Below are 21,601 nucleotides of genomic sequence, written 5' to 3' on the forward strand. Positions count from 1 at the left end.
CTTAAAAGAGACTTTAATTGTTCCCAGCATCTAAGAGAATAAGTGTTTTATTTCAAAAACTCCCTTGTTTTGCATCAGATGAAACCTGTCGAAAAAAAAAAAACTTAGCTAAGAGTGTTCACCCTTCATCAGATGTATAAATGTAATGTAAATATAAATATGAGTGTACAATACATCACAATACTGAGGTAGAGGCAGCAACAAGACAAGACAAGATACTCTTATCAACAGACACCAGCAGGGGGGTTTATCAGAGAGATAATGGCAACAGCAGTAAATCCTGACGTTATGATTTATAGAGAGTGACACAAAACAGTGCAGTAAAGGATTTACGGTGCGGCACCGACAGGAAAAGACAAACAGAGAAGAAGAGAAAGAAGAAGAGAGATGAAGGACAGATAGAGAGGAAGAGAGGGAAGGAGGGAGGTAGAGAGGAGTTGATGAGATTTTAATGTGAAGGTCAACCTGTTATAACTGAGATCTCTGTGGGGATAGTGGTCCCATCATGAAGCAGGAGGAGGAGGGAGGGGGCAATGGGAGGAGAAGAAGGAAGAGGGATTGAAAGTGAGATGCCTGAGAGGTGGTTTTGCTGGTTCGACAACTACAGTAGCAGAGTAAATAGAGGGGTCAGCATCTTCTGTGCGCGTGTTTGTGTGTGTGTTTGTGTGTGCACATGTTTGCACTTTTGAGTGCGAGTATGTGTGAAAGAGAGGGAGAGGGAGCGAGCGTGACAGAGAGGAGTGTGTGGAGGAGACAGAGCGAGAGGCTGTGCATGTTTGTGTCTCAGCAGCTTCACACAAAAACACTTTGGCTGTTGCTGTTTCATGATTTTTTCAGTAGAGTTTATTTTGATTGCTTGTTTTTTTCCAGCACATGAAAACAAGAAGTTATCTCAAGTAACAGATACATAAATGCATAAATCATCTATTGTATTATCTATCACTGATTGTATGATCTATTGTGATAGGTGTTGTGACATTTTGAGGCCTACACAGATTAACTGATCTGACCTTTACTGCTGGCCCCTGTTAAAGGGACACACACACCAAAAAGAAATGAGCCATTTTGCACCCCTGGATGACAAATAGATAAAGTTCACAAAAAATTACAACAAAGGAAAAAAATCATCAAAGATGCTTTAAAAGAAATCAAACATATTTCTGTGGCTGGTTTGTGAGATGGGAGTAATGGGATTATTAAAGTGGACGTTAGCAGCCACCTGCACTGCTCAGATAGTGTTTAATGACAGCGATGATATTTTTTCCATGTATTGAACAGTCCCAGTCAGCCTCACTTTTAATTACCCCCAATCAATGCTGTGAATATGTCCTTACACAGCAAAAAGCTTTACTGTATCCAACAAAAATAATGATAACATTTCTGCAAACACCTCCTCTTTTGGCCGGAGAATACATCATTAAGAGGCATATTCACCACGGCTGCAGAAACATATTTCAGTGCAGTTCAAGGATTCATTACGGAGCACTATTTCAGCTCATTGCTATGTGGATAGAATTTCACAGCTTGTTGGAGAACTATAGAGACAATAGCAATATGTAGATAAAAAGATGCAGCTCAATCTGAGGCAGTAAAGTGATAACAGAGTGCAGCAGAGTGGGCCTGAGCTGGGGGGCAGCACTGCAGCCTACATTAACGGTCACATTAACTGTGCAGGCCGCTGTTGTTTCAGGCTCTCAGCGGGTCAGCTGGGGTCACTGGTGTGACGTTAAAATGAGAGGTTGGGCCAGGCCTGGAAACGTGACTGAGATGCTAGTCTGATACAAAAAAAGGCTACTAACTGAGCTGCTTGTTGGTGAATCACTCTACTGTGTAGTAATTCAGTGTTGCACTGGAACAAACCTGTTAGGAAACACTCATAGTCCTGTGTAGAGCTGCAGATGATTAAAATATCAGAGAAAAATCTGACTTCTGTGGATTTTGAGGAAAGGACAGGGTTCAAAATAAATCAATTGCCTTGTGATACATATATATCTTCTTGGATATTCTATGCTATAGAAAACTAGTGTTTCAGAGCATTTCATTCTACAAACATTGCATGCAAAGAGATTCATAAACCAGGTTCATACTACAGTACTCTTCAATCACTCTATAAAGTTAAGGAAGGTCTTACAAAAACTCTAGGATGCAGATCTACAGAGTAATACTGGCTCGGTTTGCAACATATTCTGTGACTACCAAGAGAAAATACATACATCAAAGAGAGTGCATGGATAGAAAGGTGTCTTGGCATTGTCATGTAAACAGAATTTGGTTATGAGAGGTGTCGTGTTCTGATTCGTTGTTATAAAACTACTATCAAGGAGACAACAGGGTGGTTCTGGTGCATTTGAAGTGTGTTGAAGCCGCTTTCAAACCGCTGTAAGAGGTGAAGGAGCAAAGTCTGGGTTCTGGAAGGAGAAGCCCTCGAAGTCTTCCTGGTTTATGGCTGCTAGTATATCCGGGTCGGATGGAGTTAGAGCGGATGAAGCTGCTGTGAAGAACTTGTCAAAATTTTCACCCTTTTTCCCGCCCTAAAGAGCAAGAGGAGAAGTTTAACATACTTATTCACACATTAATACCAATTGTATACACCAATACCTCCCACCTGAGTGACATAAAAAGAGTTGAACTATAAAAAGACTCCACCTCCGTGATTTTTTTCCTCACCCACACCCTCGTTTTCTCTCTCAGGATCTCTCCACCACACCTACTGTAGTTAGAAAGCTGCTCATTTCTCTTTCCCTGCTCTTCTAGTGTGGGTGACAGCCGTTCTGCAGGATGATATGGATCTCATTTGGCTAATGGGCCTGGCCTCTAACCCCTGAGTACACTCAGCTCACCTCACTATTGGCCAACAGGGCTGCAAACTGGTGTGTGGTGGGCTAATGATGACATACATTAGCATATGGGAGGAGTAGGAAGGACTCAAAGGCCAGAGGGTCCTGTCTATTATGACTGCTGTGTCTCTGGGAAGCAGGAGAAAAGGCGAAGAGAGACAAGAGAGGGGAATGGGAGGGAGGGACAGTGCCATTTGAACAGAGAAAAGAATACAGGATGAAAAGGCCAACACACTGTGGACAGCAGAGAGAAGGAGCATGCTGAGAAATGAGGAAAAGAGTGAAAGTTTGAGAGACAGATGGGAGAAAGTGACAGCCTCAATTCCCTAAAAGTGTCCTATGAGAGACAGAGGGAAAAGAGAGGAAGAGAAGGGGAACAGACAGGAGGCTGAAGAAAACAGACAGACTGAAAAAAAAGAAGATAGAAAGACAGAAAAGTGTGTAGTCCATCTGTTCCACTGACAGTTCTGGGTTTGAAGGGTGTCGGGAGCTCCAGTCTCTCCAGACGGTCCCAGTCAATCCAGCGAAAGAATGGATGTTCCCTGATCTCTCTTTCTGCATCCAATCCTGCACCAAGACGCTTGGTCGGGTGCTTTGTGAGAAGCTTGGGGGAAAAAAACAGGGAGAGGAAAGCAGATCTGAAAAGAAACATTTTTTATACGGCACAAGACACAGGTGTGAGATCTCTGTTCCATTATCTGTCTGGATCAGTGTTGTGGCACCAAAGTCCAGGCCTTGGACACTGAAGGATTTCAGACTTTGTAGATGGAGAGAAGGTCACAAATATCTATATCTAAAAACTGTTTTCTTTATTTCTAAACACACACTCAGTTTGGAGCAGGGGAGACTCATGCTCAGGTGAGTTGTGTGTTTTACTTTCGGTGCTTGTACAGCAAATACAGGCAAGAAAAGTGCAAGAAGTGGAACCCTTGAGGAGAAAACAGGGACAAACTGAAACTGAAGCAGTCTTCTGTCCAGGCTGCACCAGTAAAAGTGAGACACTTCAGTCACTTAAACAGTGACTTAACCACCGGGTCACATACGTTTGATTCGTTAAACCTTTGACTTGAGAGAAATTATTTGGTGACTCAAACATTATAACTAGGCGCTTTGGACTTGGCCTCAAGGTGACTTGACCACAACAATGATTTAAAGAGTATTAATGTGTTTTTTTCTTGGGGTCAGATAAGAAGAAGTTTAAATAAATTTCCAGTCTTAGTGAAGCTAGGCTAATTGCTGCAGGGTTAAGCCGAATGTCTGACCGGGAGATACGAGCTTGGTTTAATTTATTATCGAGCTCTCTCAAGAGGGCAAATACATAAATTTCTAGTGTGCTCAACTATTTCTTCAAAGCCTTCAATGGGCATGACAGAGCTTTGCTGTCTCTTGATTAACATTTTAAATATAGATTTAAGAAATGTAATATGAGAAAATTTTATTTAATTTTATCAAAATTGTCTCAGCCGTACAAGTTACACGGGTTAGAAATAATTAAGTGGTTACTTACTCCCTTGCAGATAGCGACGGCTTCACGAGAGAGACTTTTGGGGTAAGAGACACACTGCTCCATGATGGACTGAAACAGCTCCTCCTCGTCTATACCATCAAACGGTGGCTGGAAGGGAAAAAGTACAGATAGAAGAAAGGAAGAAGTAACCGTGAAGACCTGAGAGCAAGCTCAAAGTAGTTGTATTTAAATGAAATTCTTTCAAAAGTCTTTTGAAGTGATTACAAAGGACGAGTACTGCAGGCTTAAACGTCCGTGCACACAGGTACAGTGTGGGAATTAAGGAGTTACCTGTCCTGCCAGCATTTCATACAGCAGAACTCCGTAGGACCACCAGTCGACTGCTTTATCATAAGGCTGATACGCCACAATCTATGAAAAGGTGAGGAGATAGAGGGTGAGAGTGGCAGTGCAGTGATAAGGAAGTAAAAGAAGACAAGCAGAGTCAGAAAAAGCAGAGTGTGGAGGATACGCAGCAGCCAGAGGAGCAGAGAGAAGAAAAGAGAAAGTACAGCATTAGAGAGGGATAATGTATGAGTGAGCTCATAATAATCAGCAAATGATTTTGGATTTGTGTTTGCTTGTTTACCTGTATTTGTGAGTGTCTGTGTATGTGTGTGTGTGTGTGTGAGAGTGCTCTAGAGTTGTGGGGGGAGCACGAGGGAACAATTCACATCCCCTGGGGAAATATATTGTATCTCTTCCAAAATGGCAGATGCAGGAGAATCAATGGATGTTTACATAAGAGAGTCAATACCCAGGGGAGCCACAGCAAGGTTTACACTTCCAAAGATGTGCACTACAACACGTCATATCTTCTTTTCCTATTTCTGCTGTGTCTGCCCAACACAAGTTAGTGAATAAGAGAAGATGAATATCGTTTATCTTTCCCTGGATTTGATGTATATGTGGCAGAAACACAGACAGAAATATTTAAAAGTATTTTCAAAAAGCGCATCCAGCATACAATAATTATTATGGATATCAAAGGTGACTCAAAGAAAAAAAAAACTTTGCTGTTTTTTTTTGTTTAAATTTGCATCATAATGAGTGAGTTATCAGTCACTTTGCAGCAGCTTGTGTCACTCTCAGTACAGTCATTCACCTGAAGTTAACATAAAATTGCAAAAACAAGGTCTCTGAAGGACAATGGAGATTACTACGCAACGTTCAGATAGCACAAGCACACACACCGCTGCTAATAGAATCATGGGAAGTTAATTATTCAAAAATGCTGACAAGGTCAGAGAGGACGGTAGAGAAGAGAAGATCTGCAGTGAAGCAACTCGCCGTCGAACAGCGAGCGAAACAGGTCAAGTAATTGAAAAGGGGAAGACAGGGGTGAAGCAAATGAAATGAGGGGAGTTCGGGAGTTAGTCTGGACCATGAAGGAGGAGTTGGAATACCTCAGGTGCGATGTAGTCTGGGGTGCCACAGAAGGTGCGTGTGGTGTCGCCTTCAAACATGCCCTCCCTGCACATCCCAAAGTCAGCGATCTTTATGTGGCCCTCGCTGTCAAGCAACACATTATCGAGCTTCAGATCCCTGAGGAAGAAGGAGACAGATCCCTGAGGTACTAATCATTTTGATAGATAACATCTTTGTAACAGTCATTAAGGTCAAACAACATGACAAATCTGTGTCATGTCTATTAGCTGGGCAGTGACAGCACCAAACCCAGCTGTGTTAGATGAGCAGTCCCCTTGTCTACCTGTAGATGATGCCTTTGCTGTGGAGGAAGAAGAGGCCGACCGCTATCTCTGCTGCATAAAACCTGAAGAGAGAAGGTGGGGGGATCACAACTGGTTGCTTTATCTTTCAGAAAATTGGCTGAGGTTTTCAGCCAGTGGAGAGGGGAATGGAGCTGAAGAGGGTGATGAAAGGGAGAGTAACCAAATAGATGAAAGGCAGAGTGATGAAGAAAGAGATCTGGAAATGAGCAACAGGGTAAGATTAGTTAGAGATGATTGATCAAAGATTATTGATCATATGAACAGCCAGGAGGAGGGGGAATGTGGATGAAAATACGAGATTAGTGGGAGGAGAAAGTCAAGAAAAAAGGAGGAGTGCTGGTACTTGAATTGATGACTTTTTATGCATCAGTGTATATGATGAACAAAGCAAAGAGATGAGTGTGTACGCAAAGGAAAAGAGAATACAAGAGAGGCAGGAAATGAGACGCTGCAGATGAGGAGTTTGATTAGAGTCAACAGAAAAGAGCTTTTTGACTACATACGCTGCGTGAGGCTCTTTGAACTTGCCGACTATCTGAATGTGGAACATCAGGTCTCCTCCGTTGACATACTCCATCACATAATACAGACGGTCCTGCAGAAAAAGCACACGGACATACACACTCTTTATACATAATCACCTCTGTGTCCGTATTAAAAAGCAATCTGTTAAAACCTCTCCTCCAGGACCGAGGGCCTTGTTATAGAAAGCAAGCTAATTATTGAATTTTATTAATGAAAACTGAACTCCTGGGAAGTCTACGCAGCCAAAATGTCAGGCAGGTTTATGGACAATTTAATGGAAGTTATCTCAGTCTACCTTCCACACATACACAAACCTAAGCACACACCTCGGTCTGGAAGGCGCAATAGAGCGAAGTGAGGAAGTGAGGGCGAGAGGAAAGGGCCAGAACTCTCCTCTCCACCAAGGCGCTCTCTGTGTCCTCATCCTGGAAGAGAACGTCTTTTTTCAACACTTTGACAGCGAACAAACGCTCGCTGCCTCGCTCCTCTGCCAGCAGCACCTGTACGGAAACAGAAGAGGAGAAAAAGATACTGTAACAAAAAAAAAAAAGAAATCACAAGAATTCCAAAAGAAGCTTCTGCATGTGCTTAACGTCTATAAATAATCAGTAAGTTTATTTATAGACAACACTACACCAACTGTCTGACACAAAGAGAAGGAGATGACGTACAAAAACCGATAACACAGCTTTTTATAAATCCCTTTTCTGAAATTCTTCCACAGTGAACAACAGACTCTGCGTCAAACCACAAAAAACTTCTTCTTTTACATTTCTTTGACACAAAGTGCATCAAAATCAACAGTGTGTGTCACTCAGGCTTCTGTTCCAGCTCCAGATAGCATTATGCATGAACTGAACTGTAACTGCAGTACTGAACGTTTTTTAGGTCATTGTGTTATGAGTGACAAGGTGCTCTAGTTAGGAGAACACCAGTACTGCTGTTTTATGAAAATTAAGTGCTTTTGATGCATAATTGCAATATTTCGCTGATTTTGTGGCTGGAAGTTTGGTCTCTTTGCTATTCAGCTGCCTTGGGTCTGCCCGCAGTTTGCTTCTTTTTATTGAGTGAGAGTTTTGACAATAGAGCTACAAAGTGGTTTTGGGGATCTGGGACTTTACTCCTTGTTACATATTTCTCAACTTCATTTATATGATAAACAAAAGAAGTTTTACATCACAGTTCTTGAGCAAAGTTCTACCGACAACCAGATCAGAGTTTTTCCTGAAATGTTATAATAATTCAATTTCACATTCTTTTGCTTCAACACATAATATTCTATGCAGTTATTGCATAGACAGGGATCTCAGATCCCAAGGTTAGATGCTCGTTCCCACCCAATTTGCAGTCTGAATTTAAGGAATTTTTTTAAGGCTGTTTTGATGTTAAGACTACTGTACCACAATCATCTACCTTCTCCTGGAGCTTTGATATGAAGAGGTAGCACCAACTGTGAGAATCCTGCTGCACTCAAGCTGCAGCAGTAGAAAAATAAAGCCAATGGAGAATTGTAAAAAAAAAAAAGAAAAGAAAATGGGGTTCCTCTAGTGTCCACTTGAGGCTAACCAAGAACCAAACTGACACTCATGTTAAAATGCCATCCTTACAGCTAACTTATAACATGGTAGGCCCATGTCTGACATTGCTTTAATGAGATTATAACTAAAAGTTAAGCGTTAATTCATACAATTATGATTTATGCTTAAACTTCAAGCCTTTTTCTGTGTCTAGTTTGACAGAAAGTTGAGTTGAATTGTCATTTTCAGGAATGTTTGGCTGCCGTTGTACAAGAGGTTTAAGTGTGAGTTCCATACACAAAAATCTATAGTCCTTATTGCAGCGGTTGTTTGTTCAACTCCTTGCCTTGACCATCTGCTGCATGCTTCCTTCACCCTCTACTCCTCACACTTTCTGGCTTCCTTTAGCTGTCTTATCCATGAAGTCAAAAATGTCCCAAAACTAATAAAACAACACTAACTTTTTCAAAAACCAGTAGGTGACATCTCTCAGACTAGACCCCATACCTACTGTTAACGGTCTATGTTCATGCCAGTCGTATCAACTGCTGAGTATTAAAAATGCATGTGCACTCAAGGCCATTAAAAACTGTAAAATAAATATATCATTTTAGAAAATTAATGATACAAAAAAAGCAAAGTTGAGCCTTGTGCAAATTTAACATAACATAGTGCAGTAAGTAAAGCTTAAAGATTTCCACACACATTAATGTCATGAATGATTAAGTGCTGCTCTTTCTTTTTTTTTTTTTAATTGGGGGTTTAAAAAGACATTCAGGGTCTCTTTTCACGCTCATCTGAAACTGGCTGCTGGAGCTGGCCATAATGATAGTGTAATTTTCTTCAATGAGAGCCATTTCACAATGGGTTTTCATTGTGGCACATAAGGTACATAAGGTAAAAAGCAAAGGAAACTGCTGACAACAACACTTTAGAACTGCCCGGGCAAATTGCACCGCTATGCTGTGATGGTCACCTGCTTTCCAGGAGATCTCATTTTACTTTCAAATGGTAATGAATACTACGGAACACTACACAGTTTCATTTTTCAAAAATCAATATGACTACACAAAGGTGTTTGTGATGGAGGCTGTGTGGGATGTGTGTGTGTGTGTGTGTGTGTGTTTGTGTATTGATGAGCTGTCAGTCACTGAGATAAATCCTGCTGTCCTCTGTGTCTCCTGCTCTTCCTTGTAGTCTCTTACTAACTCACATAAAAGTGGGAGGCATCACCCTTCAGAATATTACAAATCTCACGAACATAGTCACATGTACTCTCTCCTCTTTTTTCCGCTCATGTTATCCCATTTCCTTTTGGTCATTTTGTCACTTTCTGCAGCACAGTAATCCTTTTTCTTTTCCTCTCTGTCTCTCTTCCTCTCTTCCCCTCAGTCAGCAGCCCCGGGGTCTGTCTCTCCTTTCTTGGGTCCTTTTTTTTCCCTCACATCTTACGTAAGTCGAGTCTATTTCTCCTGTCCTCCGTAGACTCTTCTGACAGTTATGAAACAGCACAGGGGGATTTCAGAGGAGGAAGAAGGAGGACTTGAGACTCAGTTCTCTTCATTACGCCTCATCTGCTGGGGAATTAAAGAGAAAATGGAGAGCAGAAGCCTCCTTGATATGAACACCTCCAGAAGGACTGTCTGTGCCTGCCTGTGTGGCATGTGGGAAGTAAGCCTGAGCTCATGACTGCTGACAGCACTGAAGGAGCTAAGGGTTAAGTGAATCATTTGTCGGAGAGACAATGAGCATGTTACTGAGAAAGGGGATTTTTTTCCATGCAGTGCTCTGCCCAGGAGCTGCTGTATGAAATGCCACTTGAAGGTCGAGTCCATCAATAGGGGAAATCATTCAAAGCCAGAAATAATCTCTGTTGTCTTAAACATGAACGGCCCCTTTGATTCCTGCCGCAGCTGTTGGATCAGAGGGGCTGATTGGGAGGAGAATAGATGACATTTGGTCCCAGTGTCTGCTGTGTTTACCTTGCCAAAGCTTCCTTTGCCAAGCACCATGAGGAAGTTGAAGTCGTGGATGCCCACTTTTACGTTGGCGGGACCTGGTGCGTGGACAGGTGGGCAGGATGGCATAGGTGTCGGGGACAGGGCCACAGGGAAGCCTTCAGACAACGGGACGGGTATCGGCTGAGGCAAAGGGGGCGTTGTGCCATCAGGCATGGGCTCCTGGAGACAAAGGGGAGGGTTGCAAGATGAATGGTGGGATATGGTCCAGGATACACACAAACAGCCAGACCAGCACACAAACAAACTTTGTACCCCTTTTTTTGGATTAGAGTCTGGCAGACCAATCCTGCACCCTGCTGGATATCACAGGCACCAGTGAAGGGAGGGTGTCTCTATAATTTATTATCTAATTATCTTGCTTCAACACCAGGCATTAATCTTCTTGGTTTTCTCTTCCACAGATAGAAATGTAAGTTAAACATCCTCCTGACCCAGTGTGAGCAGTGGCAGCTGTTGTTTATTAGATATGGTAGGAATTAAACATAGATAAAGGCCCTGCCAAGTTTTAGAATAAATGGTCAGTCTCAAGGTACAAAATAAAAGCCTGCTCCACTTGGGTGGATGGAGGTATGAATACCACCACTGACTTTTTGTTTACTCCTGACTGAGGGCTTTTTTTGGAGCCGGTCTTCTTACCTGCAGGTCTGGATCTGGCACAGGGATGTTGTAGTACTCTCCTTCATCCTGGGCCAGCAGTTTGAACCAGCCGCTGATGGGACGCCTGAAGATCTCACTCACTCCAAAGGACAGTGCTCCCATGAAGTCATTCCTGGACGTGCGGTCCCAGTCCCACACCTCCACCGACAATCGCCTGTCCCACTGGTGACCGCGCACAGAGCTGAAGAGACAAACACAAACAACTCAGAATCACTGGGGAGTGTAAGCTTATTATGTGAGCTATACGACACTGCACAGGGACCCAAAAGAAATGATTGTTTGCCTGGCTTCGAAGGCAATTTTCTGATACCTCAATTCCACTGAGCATCAGAAGTATAAGGGAAGAGAAGAGAGCAATTTTTAACACAGTGTAAAATGAGCTGTATTTATTCAGGGAGCATCAAACATAGATTTAAGGTCTCTTCATCTTCCAGGGTGCTTTTTATGTCTCAGTATTTCCATTTTCTGGGACATTTTATTTTTGCCTAAAGCACATTTTGTCCTAGACCTGAGTGAACTTTTCGAGTGAAGTTCAACAAGGACTCACAAGGTGAAACTCTCATTCCAGACCGGATTAAGAGTTGAGCGGATGGTCTTGGTCTTCTGTTTGCTGTGGCTCTTTGGGTCTGGAATCAATTTCAGTTTAACATATGGGTCTGAGAGGCCATTTGGATCCATGGGCATCAGGTTACGAGCCTCTCGCACTGGAAAAAAAAAGAGGAGAACAGAAAGAAGGGAAGAGGAAATCCTTTAATACGCGTGTAATCCTTTAGTTGTTTAAAAAAATTTCCCATCATACATCTGTTCTCCTCACCTGTGACATAGACATCCTCTCCCTCCCCTCTGACAACCAGGTGGATCCTCCCTCTCTTCTCTGTATGGTCTTGGCCGCAGAGACTGGGAACACTGGTTTCACACCGCCGATGGACGTTCATGTCACAACCTGAAAGAAGAAAGATGAACATAAGCCACCACGCAGAGGAGCGAAAAGAGAGAGATCAACACAAAACTGGTATGGACTAAGAATTCAGAGAATGAAAGAGTTGATGAAAATACTTTAGGGATGTTTTCTGCTTGTCTGTACACCGGGAATCACTGCATGTACAAGACTATTGTGCTTAAGTGGAGATGATAAATGTTAATGTTGCTCATACTGCAATTATTACAAAGAAGCTTAGAGTGGAGACCTCAGATGTTTGGCATTTCTGGAAATGCAGGAAATATGATGCTGCCCCAGTCCCAGAGCTTGAAGTCCATGGGGTTTCCAAGTCCAGTAACACTTTAGAGGAGGTTCACATCAGTCCACGAGTAAAGGTTATGTGTAAGAACAGGGCTACACTAAATCTTTGTCATATGCTATAATGTTCTGTTGCAGAAGTACATGCCGGACTCAAGGCACTGTGCAGAGTAAGAGTAGTAGCACTATTTGTAGGACTGATTCCTTACACACATCAATTAGACAGAAAGAGATGTGTAAAGAATATTTCTACTTTAAGTATCAACTAAAAGAAATCATCACCCCACAAATCCAATAAAGGTACAAGTAGCAAGGTGATTCATTCATTCATTTTCTGACCCCTTGTCCTGTTCAGGGTCGCGGATGGCTGGAGCCTATCCCAGTTGTCATTGGGTGAGAGGCGGGGTACACCCTGGGCTGGTCACCAGTCAATCACAGGGCTGACACAGAGACAGACAACCATTCACTCAGTCCTACGGACAATTTAGAGTGGTCAATTAACCTGATGAGCATGTTTTGGGGCTTTGGGAGGAAGCTGGAGAACCCGGAGAAACACGCATGCACAGGGAGAATGTGCAAACTCCACACAGACAGGCCCACCGGCCAAGCTGGGAATCGAACTAGCGACCTTCTTGCTGTGAGGCTGCAGCACTAATTGCAGCCTTGGCCAGGTGATATACAGGCCAAATAGTTGATTTTAACATCAGTCACACCTAGCGAGGCTAGTAGCCAATCATAGATTCACATTTTGGTGTAGCACATGGGTTAGCTCGTCATGTTTTAAGGAAGGCCTGTGTTGAATCTGGCCACCTTACTGGACATGAAGCTGTGAGGGACATGTGTGAATCACAAATGTGGAAAATTTTAGGGGCAGTGCTGTCCTCAAGTTTCCTTTCCAGCAGTACATATGTGAAAAAGGCTTATCCTCTGAAGAGACACTCACAGGCACATTTCATGCCCTGGTGTATGAGTCCATAGAGCAGCGAGCCGCAGTGATCGCAGAAGGTAGGACTGGAGTAAGTGTGGATCTTGAATGAGTGTCGACTCTTCAGGTCCTAAATACAGCAGAAATAATGTGAATTAGGAAATATCATGCACACAAACACACATACACGTACATGCAGAGTATGATTAGTGGAGGGATGTTGAGAGGAGTATTCATGGACAAGCCAATTAGATTTCTCCACTGGGAGAGGACATATAAATGAGAGTGCATCGCAGCAAGGCTGTGTGTAAGTGTGTATCTGTGTGTGTATGTACGTGTGTGAATATTCTGTGGAGAGGGATGAATCATTTTTATCTCTCTTAAGCGCATCGGACCGCACACACCACCTTCTCCCAAACTGTTTTTCCCTCCTCGTCCTTCTGAGATTCTATTTAAAACTCTGTCACCCGGTTTATCTTCCTGTGTGTGTGTTTCTCTCACTTTCATCCTTTTTCACACACACATGTTCCCCCTGACCTTATTTCTACAGCAGTTTATTTGGACAGCAGGAAAAAAGAGCGAGGAAAGGAAAATCACTCCAAAATCCTCAAAAACACCAAGAGGAAGGCTGAGACAGTCTGTTTCTCTCTCCCCCTGTAAGTCTCCCATCTTATCAGTCCCCACCCCCAGCCCCCCTCCACCTGTACCCCCAACCCCCCTCCCCCAGTCACTATCTCCTATTCCCCACATCTCGAAACCCTTGTAGCATGACATGACATGAGCGCAGATGTCACACGCGAGACAAGGCTGCACCATTCCAAGGATGTATGGACTGATGGATGGATGAGTCATGCACACGTGTTTCTGGCAACTCGCTGATGGCTAAATATGACAACGGAGTAAATCATGGCTACAGTGGAATACAAAGAATTAAGAGGGATAATAAAGTGGTGTAATGGCTGACACAGCTGCTTACATCTGGGTTTGGGCCAGCCACAGAGCCAGGACATGTGAAAGTCACAAATTCATGACATCTTTTGTGGACCACGAAACTGCAAACTGAAGAAAAGATGGAGAAAAAATATGCTTCATAAATTAATCAGTCAGTTTGAGAAAACCATCCAAGAAAGATTTAGCAGTGCAGAAAAATACAATAACTGGGGTTATCTTTACCTTGACATTGGAATCCCTGTTTGCCAATGCCCCTGAGAAAAAAAGCACATGGATTAAGAGACGAATATAATCTTCTTTACCTCTCATTTTAAGGTGAAATGTTTTGCTTGTGAGACAGTTTCTCAGCCAGAGGAGTACAGATAATGCTTTCAAAACCAAGATAGGGCTGCTGCATTATTCTATTCTTTATTTAAATCAAGAAATGCCAGCAGAAAAAGAAAATAAACTCAGTCTAATCAAAAAACAAACTCCACTACCTGTGTGGACTTGATAAACAAAGTCATTATGTGTGGAGTTTGAGTATCTATACCAATGAGCCTCACTGCTGACCAGGTCAAGTGGAGCAGTTTCAATTATTGCCACACACACAAAACCACATACACACACACCGAGACAGAAAACAGAGGCATAAACACAATTCCTGTTTGCAGAAATGCGGAGTTGGCTGGTTTCCAGTATCTCCTTAGAGCTTTAATTGAATAATTAAAGCCATTGATTGAGTAAAGAGTCCACTCAGCGGCCTGCCTGCTGTGAATCAAGTTTTGATTAGGAGGTTTAGAAAGAGAAGATGAACGAGACACCGTCAAGAGCTCCTCCACAATCATCCTTGAGAGGCCCAGGGGTTCATAGGAAAGTGACCATAATCACTGATCTAAAATCAGTTCACCATCTGGCTTGGTAATAATTACAGAGAGGGCTGCAGAGGGTAATCTGATCCTTGATCGGCATTCAACTGAAGCCTCTGTAGGCAGGATGAGGTGTGTCTATATTTTTGACCAGCAGAGTGCATTAGAGAACCAGAGATGGGTTTGGAGAGGATCGACAGTGTTAGTGCTGGATAGAAATCACAAAGAATTCACTGCATTTTAAATTAATGATGCACTGAAACATCTCTCCAACAAAGGTCGTTAAAACAGGTGGCATACAAAAACGACAGTAAAACCCTGCTATAACAAAATGAATCCTTGAAACATCATCAGCTACACAGAATTGTTTACAAATCACAGATAATTGACTTAAGAGAAAAAGAAATCCCAAATCCTTGATGTTGTAAAGACATGTCACAGCGTATTAATGATCGAATTAATGATGGCTGAATTCCATTTAGCTGCCTCAGTCTCTGGGTCCTGATACAGAGCATGCTGACTCACTGTCACACTGTCATGGCTCACTGAGACACTCGACTTGTCATTATAGGAATAGAACACATCCATCATTAACGTGATAAGTAACGCCTGTTCTTTTCCTATAATGACAAGTCAAGATGTCTACTGTGTCCTTTGAAGTGTACCATTACATAATCCTATTCAGGGATTTCTTCTGTGTCAGAGCAGATGTTTTCAACTTGGGATCCTCAGATCCTCACAGTATGTGATTTCAAATTCAAGGGTTCCAGTTAGCATTCATGAACATTTGTGAAAAAAGAAAAGCTAAGATGTCCCTGTTTGTTTTCTATGCTAACCATACATGCAATCAGAAATAAAAGCTCTATGGTGTTAGCTGCTGTAATACTATTACAGTTTAACATCTCCTGCCATCATCCCACCAGTACAGGACACCTGCCATCAAAATATCGATCATCATCTGTCAGAACAAAACCCTAGTGGCCAAAAGTAGACCACTGCAAGGTACAGTCAACTGCCTCTGCAGATATTTATACCAAATGCAAGAGGATAGCTGTGGATCGACTTTTTCTATAAAAAATAATTTGAATTTAATGCCAAATCCATATCGATAAAGATCTGAATATAGCCAAACCAAATCCATATCGATTATGAGGAAAGTTTACAGACTCGTAATCATCAACTAAACTAAAGTTTAAATGTGACACTGGTATCGAGTATCTTTTTTTTTTTACACTACTTCACTCATCTGACACTGGAAAAAGCCACAAGCTATAAGGAGCAACCAATTCTCTTTAAGAGTCTGACTTGGGATATTTACGTTCCAGCTATCTTTCCTTAGTCATTAATTAATCCAATAATCCCCACAGGGACTTCGACACCCAGGTTGAAATCCTGCGTGAGGAAAAAGAGTTTTCACCCTGAGCTAAGTGCTACCACCGCGGCCAAGACAGCAGCCAGTTGGAAAAATGTCCTGAAAGCTACCCAGAGGCTGCTGGCAAATGTGCCGCCCTGCATCCGACATACACCCTCACCATATGTCCACACACATGCAAGCAGACTGTCACACAGACACACTCACAGATTCACTGCTATGGCTTTACTTGATGAAACTCTCTTGCATGATGGCCTACACTGTAGATGTAGTGTTGGCATGAGTACTGGTGTGACTGCGTTCATGTGAACACTGACTGTTTTTAAGTACAACTGCTTTGAATGATAATAAATCCAACACTTTTCACTGCATTAACAGTGGAGAGAAGGACCAGATCAGTAAAGAACACATAGTCTATGTGCAATGATTAGGATGAGATTTTTCTAGCTTAACACACTTTTTTGACCTCCTTGTTTTCATTTCAGGATTTTAAACTTTTGTTTCTGGTGACTTTTTTAAAGCCCACAAGAGGAACCAACTCTAAATTCTCAGGCTGAATAATCACAAATACACTGGTTGGAAAATCTTGGCACTTTCTGGTGCTAACCAAAAAAGTTACTTTTTATGTTTTGGCTCACTGATTTCACACAAAAAGTCAAGTTGCACAAAAGTGAATACAAAGACCTCTATTGGACAAGAGTTCTGTGACGTAGAGCTCTGGAAGTGATGTCAAAGGGCTGAAAAATGACCACCCGTTAGACAGTATGACAGGTCCTGTGTGAAAATTCATCAGGCATGTGAGGCTTACCCTGTACTACAGGCTGAAAATCATGACATTACATATTGACCACTCTTGTTACGCTGTAGGAGAAACTTGCAAAGTAAATAGAGTGCCTTTTGAGAACCTGAATAATTCCTCCTCCATTGCTGCCTCCGTGTGTTTGTACATGTATTTTTAAGTGAAAAAAGAGTCGTACTGTGGAGTGTGTACTGTATGTGTTACTATGAGCATGTGTTTGTTCACACGAGGCTCGTAAACTAATTTCTGTGTGGTGTGGGCTGCATGTGGAGGTGAGGTTATGTGTTGGGGTCAGTGTGGTGGCTGCACAGTGTAGGCTGTTTCTTCGGCAGGAAGCTGGAGCTGGTGGAAGAAAGAAAATGTGCAAAGAAAGTCGGAGTCAGATGGAGTAGTGGGATGCCTGAGGAGGCGGCTTATGAACTGACGGTGTTGGTTTCTGTGTGAATCTGCAGTAGCGTGTGTGTATGTGAGTGTGTGTGTGTGTGTGTTACCAGATGAAGTCGGTGCAGTGGCTGCAGAAGGTGGGCTGTTTGAAGAAGCGGGCTGTGAACTGGTGATCTTTCACCTCTACAATCCTCTTGTGTTTGAGCGCTCCCTTCCTCTGGAACACGGGCACCCTGGGTGGAGGGGAGAGCGGCGAGGGCAGAGGGGAGACACCAGGAGAAGTCGCTACTGTCGGGGAGGCCAGTGTCAGTGGTGCAAGGGAAGGGGGAGGGGAGACAGGGGTGGACATGATGCCTGGAGGATACAGTAGAGAGCAGGAGAGAATGATGAGTGTTAGTGAGGAGAGTATAGAGTTCCAGTGTTGAAAGACCTTGAGCACAGGAGAGGGAGGAGCGGAGGAAGTGAGGATGGGAGGAAGAAGAGGGGTGGGGAGTGTAGCGGGTCATGGTTGAGGCAGGAGTGGTATTAATGGCACATGGGATGCAGGGTGGGGAGTGGTGGAGGAGTGACGTGATGGAGAGAAAGATCCAGAAAAGAAAAGGAAGATGGAGGGAGCGCAGGTATGATGATGGAGAAAGAGTGGTGCAACCAGAGAGACATGGAGGTTAATTCATATGGAAACAGAACTCTCCTCAGAGACTCCACTACGAGTGCTACTCGAGTTGTGTCCCACATACTGCCTGTCCATGGTGTCCCTTATATCTCCATCTCCCTTGCAGCTATGAATACCAAACCCCCCTGCCCCCTAGTTGTCATGTCAACTGCACCTCCTGTTGCCATGTCAACAACACCCCCACCACCTGCTCCAATATTAGAGCATGTATCCTCTCCTGACTTTCTTCCTGCCCTTATTAGCAGTTAGTCCCATTTCTGGAGTAAAGTTTGGACGAAAATAAAAAGCACTGATTGTAGTGGAAAGCCGCCAACTTCAGCTGGAGCGATTGTACTTCATGCCTTGCAAGCCACTAAATGATAAATGAATCACCAACAGGGGTTTAATGAATAAATAAGTAAGCCTGTAGTAAAAACATGTTCAATGTGATGAGACAAAGGTGTCTCTGGGAAGAAGCAGGGGGCAAATCAATCAAAAGGTTAAAAGAGAAGAAAAAGAACAAGGTACTCTAAAAGGAGTAAAATAATGATCTGAAGAAGAAAAACGTCCTAAATATGGACTGACCCAAACAACTAAAGATGATAAAAGACACAGTACCTGATTATGTGGTGATTCTGGAGGTAAGGTGCAACCAAAGCCCAGCTTTCTTCTCTTCCTCTCCCCCTCTCTTCTCCTCGTTTGGCTCACTTCAAAGGAAAGGCGAAGGTGTCACACCTGTAGCTGGTCACCTCAAAGAAAATTTAAAAAAAAAAGGTAGGGGAAAAGAAAAGGCAGCAGCAGTTCTGTGGCAAGCAAGGAGAAAAAAGTGAGGCAAATAAATGAAAAAGTATTACTACGAAAAAGAAAGCAACAAGCTTTTGAGAAGATTCAAGCTTTCTAGGAAGCAAAGATAGAAGAGTGAAGTGGTATATCCGTTAACCCAGAGGCAGGGTGAGGAGGAGGACGAGATGGAGAGGTGGTATTCTCTTTCCAAGATTGGTTCTCTTTTTACCAAGTAGAGGACTAGAGATGGAGAGAGAGAGAGAGAGAGAGAGAGAGAGAGAGAGAGAGAGATGGAGAGATAGAGAGAGAGAGAGAGGAAGATTGAGGGGAAGAGGCAGCGATTCATTTGAAAATCTGGGTTACTTCTCTCTGGAGAGGGTGAGGAAGAAGGACGGGCGAGACAGAAGCTGCCATTTTGCCACCGCCAATACAGTATGGACAAGAAAACGCCAACTGTCCCTCACTTCCTCTGGTGCCAGAAGGAGAGAGGAAAGAAAAGAAAAGAAGAGAAAAGTAAAGCAAAGGAGGAGAGTTTGCAGTCTGGAAGAAAAGAACAAAGAGCTTCAGAGAAGTTGACAAATGGCTTGTTAGGCAGAGCTAAAACGGGAAAGGAAAGTGTTAGGAGTCGAGGAGTTTGCAGCAGATCCAGATGACTGAAGGATCAACAGGCCTGTAAAATGAACAACTCTGTTAATCTTCTCTGCAACAGTTAACAGTATGTTCACTGCATTTCCAATTTGCTCTGAGATCAGAGCAAGTGGCGAAATGATAACACAGCTCCACTGTGCACGGAAACCAGGTCAGCTGAGCCTGATGGGAAGAGTAGTTTCCAAGAGAGGGAGAGGGACTGTTTGTCCATTGATTGCCCACATACCGTCAAGGCCACACACACACACACACACACACACACACACACACACACACACACACACACACACACATACACACACACACTTTGACTGCAATGACTTGTATTTATTCATGAAACTCAAACAGGTCTTAGAGGTTTTATTTGCTTTCTTGCTCGGAGTCAAAATGAATAAAATGATCCCACTCCTGTGTCTGAAGCTGGTTAATGCAGCAGATGTATGCAAGTGATTAGCTTAGCTTAGCATAAAAGACAGTAAATTGAGGAAGCTGGTCCCCTTGCTCTGTCTGAGCCACTGATTAACACGTTACATCCTGTTTCTGGTAAAAACAACAATTTGCTCTTTTTCAGGGAAAATGTGCCAGACTATTTCTTGGCTGGTATCAGTTGCCAGGCAACCAACAGAGACTTGGACTACTCTAACGTGTTAATTAGTCGGCTTAACGGGTGCTGGTAGACTGATTTATTTTCACCTTTGTACAGAGCCAGGTTAGCTGTTTCCCCTTGTTTATAATAATTATGCTAAGCTACGCTAAGCTAATCAGCTGCCAGCCTCAGCTCTGTATTTGCTGAAGGGTTTGTAGAGTGATGTGCTGTGTCCCTTTAACCTCCTATAACCTTTGCTGCAAGGTCCAGCTGTAAGTTGTTAAACATGGGTGGAGTTGATGTGGCTGCATGGACAGAAGTTGGTCCTCGAATAGTCAGTAATACAAGCACATGGCGTGTGTGTACATGCTATATGGACAACCTTGGGTGATGAGAGCAGCAGGCGGGAGAAGGGTTTCAGGTAGGCAGGGGACGAGGGGGTGGATTGGAGTGGGACAGAGAGACTGGGAGAGGGAGCGAAGGGTTGAAGGTCTAATTAATGGAAATGTAGGTTATTAGTCTCCTGATGAGGACACTGGCAGAGAATTAATTAACAATTATAATTAGCAAGATTGTTAGAGAGCAAAATGGTGTCAGCCAGCGAGATAAGAACGAGCTGGTGCACACAAATGTGTGAGTGGCTGTCATGATTATGTGCGTTTAAAAAAAACAGCTGTGTGAACATATCTTATCTGACTGTGATGTATGTTATATCAGCATTAGTCATGGAGAACAAGCAGCTGATTGGACATGATAGGGTGCTCTCCTTCAAACAAACCAGACCCCTTTCTGTAAGACCGCCATTTATGTCTGCATTTTCTGACCCATGTGACACTCTCTTTATCTGTCTTATCTTGGATGAGTCATGTTCTTGTCCTGTTGTCTCTAATAAATGAGGAGCATGTCCTCACACAGTGAAAGACAGAGAAAGAGAGAAAGGTAAGGGGTACACAAATATGAACTATAAACCTTGCACTTGTCAGTAATCAGGGCATTGAAAAACAAAGCACATAAATGGCTCACAATACTTCCGCTCCATGCAGTGTGATGAGTAAGCACTTGTGGCTCTGGAGTGTCTGTATCAGTGTGCATTTGCATGCCTATCAGAGCATGCTTTACAGTGTTTGATTCTGGGCAATAAAAGCGAGCTGGTGTGCAGCCAGAGAATGATACATTAAGGCGGTAGACCAAGACGACATGCTCATGTGGCAGAATGAAAAAACATATATATTTAGCAGCATGACTGAGAGCAGAGCAGCGATGAAATAAACAGACATAAAGGCAAATAGCAGAAATCATCAGTATGACAAGAAACATAAAAACTGAAAGGACGAAAAATCAATGATGAAAATATTCCTCAAAAATATGTGATTTGTTCTAGCATCTTTACTTTAATCCACATGATATGTCAGTGCATAAAGCTGTTTTTACCGTTTGTGGTTATAAACACTTTCCATAACCAGCCCCTCTTCTCCTTTTCTCTCTCAGTCTACAGATGGGTATCTTATTATTTCTGACCATGGCTTAATGAAACAGAAAATTCTCCTGCGATGGAATCTTTTTTGGGGGAGCAATCAGCACTTCACCAATTACACGCATCCATTATCGTCTAATGAGCG

At 42.9% G+C, this 21,601-nt stretch overlaps 1 protein-coding gene across 1 annotated transcript; it reads right to left on the minus strand.

Moving 5' to 3' along the window:
• Window positions 1-818: 818 nt before the first annotated feature.
• Window positions 819-18,960, minus strand: prkcg (protein kinase C, gamma). Its single transcript, XM_074682720.1, has 17 exons — window positions 18,584-18,960; window positions 17,421-17,667; window positions 14,133-14,164; window positions 13,936-14,018; window positions 12,978-13,089; window positions 11,612-11,740; window positions 11,345-11,501; window positions 10,777-10,978; window positions 10,102-10,299; window positions 6,929-7,102; window positions 6,581-6,672; window positions 6,056-6,118; window positions 5,751-5,889; window positions 4,636-4,716; window positions 4,345-4,452; window positions 3,301-3,441; window positions 819-2,531 (listed from the first exon to the last, which is right to left on the minus strand). Exons 2-17 carry the CDS (start codon window positions 17,660-17,662, stop codon window positions 2,370-2,372), a joined length of 2,115 nt encoding a protein of 704 aa, XP_074538821.1. The 5' UTR covers window positions 17,663-17,667; window positions 18,584-18,960; the 3' UTR covers window positions 819-2,369.
• Window positions 18,961-21,601: the final 2,641 nt, after the last annotated feature.

Source organism: Halichoeres trimaculatus, unplaced genomic scaffold (genome assembly GCF_033239565.1).
Source record: "Halichoeres trimaculatus isolate MK-OKI-2021-1 unplaced genomic scaffold, fHalTri1.1 fHalTri1_scaffold_12, whole genome shotgun sequence".
Taxonomy (NCBI): Eukaryota; Metazoa; Chordata; class Actinopteri; order Labriformes; family Labridae; genus Halichoeres; species Halichoeres trimaculatus.

What these genes read in the sequence shown, in the direction of transcription:
- prkcg (XM_074682720.1), bottom strand. Translation starts at nt 17,662, where the DNA reads ATGTCCACCCCTGTCTCCCCTCCCCCTTCCCTTGCACCACTGACACTG. An exon ending in CCAGGGCATGAAATGTGCCT is followed by an intron (nt 11,741 to 12,977) that starts GTGAGTGTCTCT and finishes TTCTTCTTTCAG; the next exon opens with GTTGTGACATGAACGTCCAT. An exon ending in ATGAAATGCTGGCAGGACAG is followed by an intron (nt 4,453 to 4,635) that starts GTAACTCCTTAA and finishes TTTCCCTTCCAG; the next exon opens with CCACCGTTTGATGGTATAGA.